This window comes from Arvicanthis niloticus, chromosome 11 (genome assembly GCF_011762505.2).
Source record: "Arvicanthis niloticus isolate mArvNil1 chromosome 11, mArvNil1.pat.X, whole genome shotgun sequence".
In the NCBI taxonomy this organism is placed as follows: Eukaryota; Metazoa; Chordata; class Mammalia; order Rodentia; family Muridae; genus Arvicanthis; species Arvicanthis niloticus.
In genome coordinates, this window is record NC_047668.1 from 69979344 (window position 1) to 69986129 (window position 6786).

The 6786-nt window shown below is 45.4% G+C and overlaps 1 protein-coding gene across 2 annotated transcripts in view; it reads left to right on the forward strand.

Annotated features, from left to right (window-relative positions):
• Nucleotides 1-4569, forward strand: part of Dync2li1 (dynein cytoplasmic 2 light intermediate chain 1) — a 30862-nt gene extending 26293 nt beyond the window's left edge. Inside the window, exons 13-14 of one of the 2 annotated variants that reach the window (XR_013113375.1) lie at nucleotides 2245-2346; nucleotides 4289-4569. Coding sequence is in view for 1 of the 2 variants with exons in the window: in XM_034514321.2 (XP_034370212.1) it covers nucleotides 4289-4351 (63 nt within the window). In the remaining variant the exon portion in view is untranslated. The remainder of the gene's footprint in view (nucleotides 1-2244; nucleotides 2347-4288) is intronic. The other variant, XM_034514321.2, reaches the window with a different exon arrangement.
• The last annotated feature ends 2217 nt before the right edge of the window (nucleotides 4570-6786 follow it).

Below are 6786 nucleotides of genomic sequence, written 5' to 3' on the forward strand. Positions count from 1 at the left end.
TCTTGAGTGCAGTAACAAAGCAGACTGAGAAAGCTATGGATAGCAAGCCAGTCAGCAGCACCCTTCATGGCCTCTGCAGCAGCCTCCAGTTCCTGTCGTGTTTGAGTTCCTGCCCTGCCCTCCCTCACTGGTGAGTGAGTCTACGTAAGCAGGTGTATATGTAAGTTAAAATAACCCCTTTTCTCCTCGTGGTGTCTTATCACAAAATAACCAGGACAGCCACCAAGCTTGGCCTTCGGAATCTGTCTGGAATCCAATCCTTTCCGCTGCAGGAAGGGCCCGTAGGCTGTGAGGCTAGAGGCTGGGTGGAAAGACCACAGCCTTCCTGCAGACAGGGTGTTTACAGATTAGCACTCTTTTCTCTTATGGCTCAAAAGTCTCTCCTGTCAGATTGCACATGGGCACCAAGAACTGCTTCTTCAGTATTCCGTGCTGCCTTCGACCTCCTCCAGCTCTACGCCATTCCTGACGTTAGGAAGTGTGAACGTGGAAAGTGCTACCTCAGTCCCTCACCTCTTTTCAGTATTTCTGTTAAAGGGGGATTGTCTTAGTTAGGGTTTCTGTTGCTGCAACAAAACACCATGTGTTGCGCGTGCCTCCCGTGTCCCCTTTTCACCCGTGGAAGAGAAACACGAGAGGCAGAATTCGGGTATCACCACAGCGAGGCTTTAATCTGTATCAGCAGAAGCAGAAAGACGCGGAAGGGCTGAAGACAGGAAGAGGCACAGCTTAAATACACCCTAGAGTGACGTATTCACTTCTGATTGGCTATTCACTCATCACCCAATATTACGCCTCGGGATTGGCCAGTGACTTTGGCGGGCTTTCTGCCTTTGCAGCTGCGCAGTTAATTGTTTACTAGTGGGAGGGACACAATGTCCGCGCCATCTTGGAATGGCGAATTATACCACTGCTAACAGCGGCTTCCTACAACCATGGCCAAGAAGCAAGCTGGGAAGGCAAGGGTTTATTGGGCTCACACTTCCACACTGCTATTCATCACGAAAGGAAGCCAGGACAGGAAAGGAACCGGCAAGAACCTGGAGGCAGGAGCTGGTGCAGAGGCCCTGGAGGGGTGCTGCTTACTGACTTGTTCTACAGTGCTTTCTCAGCCTGCTTTCTTATAGAACCCAGATCCATCAGCCCAGAGGTGGCCCCACTCACATGGTCTGGGCCCTCCCCCATTGAGAAAATGTCTTACTGGATCTCATGGAGGTATTATGCCCAACTGAAGCTCCCTCCTCTCTGAGGACTCCAGCCTGTGTCAAGTCGACACAAAACCACCAGGACAGGAAAATGACCATGTTGATGCATGACTTTAATCCTAGCACTGGGGAGGCTGTGCTCTGCATAAGGAGTTGCAGGCTAGCCCACATCGAGACCTTGTCTTTTGAAAAAGGGGTCAAGGGAAGGAGGGTTAGGTAAATAATTGCTTTTACTTTTAAGGTCTTCTTGTTTAGTCATAGTTATTGTGTTTAAGTTCCCATTTTAAAACACTCTGCTTGCTCCTAGGGTGGCAGTTTTATTAAGCACACTGACACACTGAGTCACGTGGTTAGAGAAGAGCTGAAGATGCTCTATCATCCATTATAATGTTATTATATCATCATATAAACACAGTGCATCATAAAAACATAGACCATATGTCTTCAGAGCCTTCAGGGCTTCTTAAGAGAGCAGGGGTGGGCTGGGCGGTGGTGGCACACGCCTTTAATCCCAGCACTTGGGGGGCAGAGGCAGGTGGATTTCTGAGTTCGGGCCAGCCTGTTCTACAGAGTTCCAGGACAGCCAGGGCTACACAGAGAAACCCTGTCTCGAAAAACCAAAGGGGAAAAAAAGAGAGAGAGAGAGCGAGCAGGGATAGGTAGGGGTGGGTAGGGGTGAGCCCAAGTGGGAGCTTCCTGATTTTTAGTGGCTCTTTAAGCAGACATGGAATTAGTAGAAAGAAAACTCTGCTGTACCTTTCAAACATCGGTTGTACTAAGTTCATCCGATAGCAATATTGAAACGCCTGTGTCTGGTTTTCCTGAATCAATTACACCTTTCCCTTCTTTGGCATGGCCAGGTGACCAGGCTCCTTCTTTTCACTGTAATGTTATATGCAAATTGTATGCCACAGCCAGCAAAGAACTGCAAAGCCATAGCCTACCCTTGGTCTTGGTAAACAAACAACCGTTTCCAGTCGAAGATGGGAGCTTTCACTACCTCTTTCCTAAATTTGTTTTTTGTTTTGTTTTGAGACAGGTCTAGCTGTGTAGTCTTGGCTGGACTGGAACAAACTATGTAGACCAGGCTGTCCTCAGCCACCTAGAGATCCTCTCTGCCTCCTGAGGGTTGGGATTAAAGGTAGGTGCCACCACACCCAGTTACCCACTTTTTATGAGTTAGCAATCTTCAGTGGTGTAAGTGGAAACTAACTGACAAATTGAATTGGCATCACTCAAACATAAACCAAGATGAAGACCACTTCAGAGTTAGTATCATAAAAGCATCCTAAAGTATACACACTGCTTTGAAGCTCTACAACAGCTCAGTTTTAATAACATAAAGTGTAACCATGAAAGATAATCTGCACTTCTTATGAACACAGTATGGATTTTGACTGTGAACGTTAGTAACCTCAGTCAGTGGGCAGTGTTCACCGGTCTCCCAGAACAACAGCTTTTGTTTATCCAGGGTTTATCAGAATAGTGATACCCTTTGTACAGTTGCTTAGACAGTCACCAGCACAGAGGCTGCTCGGGGATGACCCCTTAGTGACTTCCTTTTTGAGTGCTACTGTCCATCCATGGTTTCTCCTCTGCTGTCAAATTAACTTATGTAAGAGATGCAGAAGTCTAGAGAAGAGAGAATTCTCCCGTCTTCTTCTTCCTATGGTTGCTCTTTTTATGGGGCACATATGTCTACCATTGGTTTCACTAGGCTGCCCAAGGATGAGTGTAATGAACGCTGATTTCTTACTCAGTCCTTTCTGTAGAAAACTAAGTTTCCAGGTGTGCAGACTTTGCAGGGGCATCTGTCTGTCCACACCATGGGCTCTTCACTGATCTGTTTTGGGTTTGTCTTATTTTGCTTTGTTTGTTGTTCTTTTTTTGACGTGCAATTTGAACTCAGGTCTTAAGCTCTCAGTACAAGTTTTCTTACCAGTTGAGCCATCTCCAAAACCCATGTCTGTTAGTTTCTGTGGTCTTTAAGCAAGCCAGTGATGGAACATGCCTTTAATCATAGCACTTGGGAGGCAGAAGCAGGCGAATCTCTGAGTCTGAGGCCAACCTGGTCTACAGAACAAGTTCCAGGACAGCCAGGGGTATTCAGTGTCTTGAAAGAAACAAAACCAAAAAAAGAGTTTGGGGGTTTTTTTTGTTTGTTTGTTTGCTTGCTTGCTTAAGCCGGGGTCTTGCTGTGTAGCCCTGGGATTCACCATGTAGACCAGGCTGCCTTCGCCTCCCAGGTACTAGAATTAAAGGCCTGTGCCACCACACCTAACACTACAGTTTGTCTTCTTGGTGATGGGAAGGAGCCCATTGCTACACAAGCACTCTTCTACTGAGCTACATCCCAGTCCTTGAGATCTTACTGTGAAACCTAGGCTGGCCTTGAACCTAAGATTCTCCACCTGCCTCCCCAGTGCTGGCCTTTGATACACATCAACACACCTAGCTCAGTATGACAAGTTTCTTCTTTAAATGTTTTATCGTCATCTTATTTTATGTGTGTGGTTGTTGACCTGTGTGCATTCTGTGCACTGTATGTTGTGCATTGGATCCCCGGAAACTGCAGTCATAAACATCTGTGAGACACACGTGATGGCTGTCACCATCGAACCCAGGCCCTCTAGAAGAGCAGCCTGTGCTCTTAACCACTCAGCCACCTCTCTTCAGCCCTTGTAGGACGCATTTCTAAAAGCAAACCCACTGTACTGAAGAACATCTACATCTCAAATATCGAGAATTTGCTAACTTCAAACTAACTTTAGGAAAGAACTGAACTCCCCTTTCAAATAGAACTACTCTTAAATCCTTGAAGCATAAGTGCCTTGTTTTGCTAATTGAAAACTTACTTGCATATTCTGTATAATAAATAATTTTGTCTGAAATTGTACTAGACTCATCTCTGCTGCTTAGTGTGCCTGGAATCTCTGGGGGCTCTAGAAAACAAGAGTTTAGTACAACCAGAGTCAGTATCAGGAAGCCTCGGGAACGACGAAGGGAAAGGTGGCCCTGTGTAGCTCACGAGTGCTTACCTGAAACTATGTCTTGTCTTAAAGTGACGCAGATCTCTGTTTCAGGAACTAGAACAGTACAAGAGGAATTCCTCCAAGACCTGGAAACAAATCGAGCTGGACTCCTGAACACGCCTCACCGTTGTGTGTTTACGGCTTCCTTCCCAAGTTCAAGGAAGATTCTTTTCTTACCTTCTGTGTAATGTGTAAAGAAAGTTGAGATGTATAAGCTATTAGAGAAAATCTATTTCTTATTCTGGTGCAGCTTTCTGAATGTTCTGCAGGCTTTTAGAAGGAAAATATTCACTATATGTCATTTTTCAAATAAAAGAATTTTCTGTCACCTACTTGTAACATCTAAGTAGTATAAATTTGTTTGGTATGTATAAGTTTATGAATCAAGGGTGTTTGGTACCAGTTTTTCTGATTTACTTATTTATCGTGTGTGTGTGTGTGTGTGTGTGTGTGTGTGTGTGTGTGTGTGCGCGCACATACAGACATGCTGTGGTATGTTTATGGAGGTCAAAGGAAAACTTTCAAGACTCCTCCTTTTACCATTTGGGATTCTGGGTATCAAACTCAGGGCAGCAGGCTTGGTGGCAGATGCCTTTAACCACTGAGCCATGTTGTTGGCTCTGGTAATAAGTTCCATATAAAGGTGGGTACCTATCTTGGACACCCTCCTTCTAAAAGGTTTACTCAGATGCAGCTAATAGGAAACCAGGAAGGAATTCTCTGCTGTCATGGTCTCACTTCAAAAAAGAGGCACAGGAAGCAGCTGTGGGTGCTGTGTAAATGCATGTTCCTGGTCCTCACACCTGGACTCCAGCTGCCTAAAACCGGCCACTTAAAGCAGCAACCTCCATCCTCACCCCTCCCCTCATCCCCCAGTGAGACTGTCGCATCACTGTCACCTTCTAAAGAACAGGCTAGACATAGGGGCTAGCCTGTCCCTAAGCTCACTATCACCTTCTAAAGAACAGGCTAGACATAGGGGCTAGCATGTCCCTAAGCTGACCAAAACTTCATGAGATGAGAATTATATTCAGAATGACTTCCGGGTGGGTATCGCATGTAAGAAGCCAGTTCTGAGTAAGTATAGCCATCATCATTAGTCAGGAAAGGTGTGTATTCTTGTAACCTGCATATCTTGTTACACAATATGGGTACAGCCTCAAATAAGCAGGTTAACTAAGAACATGAGGGCTGGTGAGGGGCATGTGGGTGGGGAGCCACCACTGGGTCATTTTGATGGAGGAAGAGTCTGTCGGCTGTTTGTCTTGCATATGGTTCTGACATTTGAGAATAATGTCCAGCAGGGTTATGTTTGTCCTGTGGAGAAAGCTCTCCTGTGGCCAGCACCTTGATGGCACAAACAATCCAGTCCATAACAGCAATCTGTAAGTTGATTTTCTTTATTATTATTATTACTTTTTTAAAGTGGATATTATATTTACATTTCAGATGTTATCCCCTTACCCTATCCCTGCCCCACTCAGGAACCCCCATCCCATCCCCCCTCCTCCTGCTTCTATGAGGATGTGCCCCCACCTACCCCCCCACTCCCACCTCCCCAACCTCGAATTCCCTCACACTCTGGTGTCCAGCCTTAATGGGATCTATCACTGTCCATTATGTGACTTGAGACCCAGGATGTCAGGTGTCGAAAGCAAGGTATTTCCAGGGTGCTATCACAAACATTTAAAAGCTTGAAGTCACACACAATGTCAGTTTCCCAGATGTTTCTGAACTGGAATGAAATTCATCTGCATGTGAATAACATTCATCCTCATATCTTCAGTAAGTTGAAGTCAGTGACTTCGGAGGAGGCTCCTATGGGACTGAATTGCTTGAGTTGATTACCGTCTCTAAGGCTGCCTATAACTGATGTGACATACATAATCTGTAAGACATTGTGCAACTGTTATACCATAATCATCGGTGTCACAGACCTTTTATAAAAATTGACAGTACTACAGTGGTAATGTACCAATGCCTCAGATCCTTAAATACAGTTCTAAGCAACAGGCTTCCACTGTCGCTTCCTTCGTTCTGTAATGGGAGACATTTCAAGTGCTATAATTTATCATTCTTTACAAGCTAGGTCACAGTAAAGGGACAAGTTCATGTGCTCTCTCTGAGAGCCTCGCTCATGGTTACCATGGTAACATTGAAAGAATTAAATTTCAGACTTGTTCATGAATTACTTGCAGATCAATGAGAAAGATAATCAGTCATTTAGCAGAGAATTCATTTCTAATGGCCCACACCCATCGTTTCATTGCTGGAAGTATGTTCTGTGGACGTGCGTCTGCTCTCATCAGTACCCTCCCTCTCCACAACTTGGGACTGTGGGTTCCAGGGTGCGGCCCGTTCTCCTGGGGTGGGGGTGTTTGCAGCTTCCCTAGTTTTCTGTATGGACCTTGCACAGCAGCCCTGCCCCAGTCTCAGCTCATTCCTATCACACACTTCCGTTTAAAAGGCAAACTATGCTCAATGGGAAGAAAAGCCAGCACTTGTCTGATACGTGGAGTTCAACATTCATCCTCTTCCTGAAGTTTAAT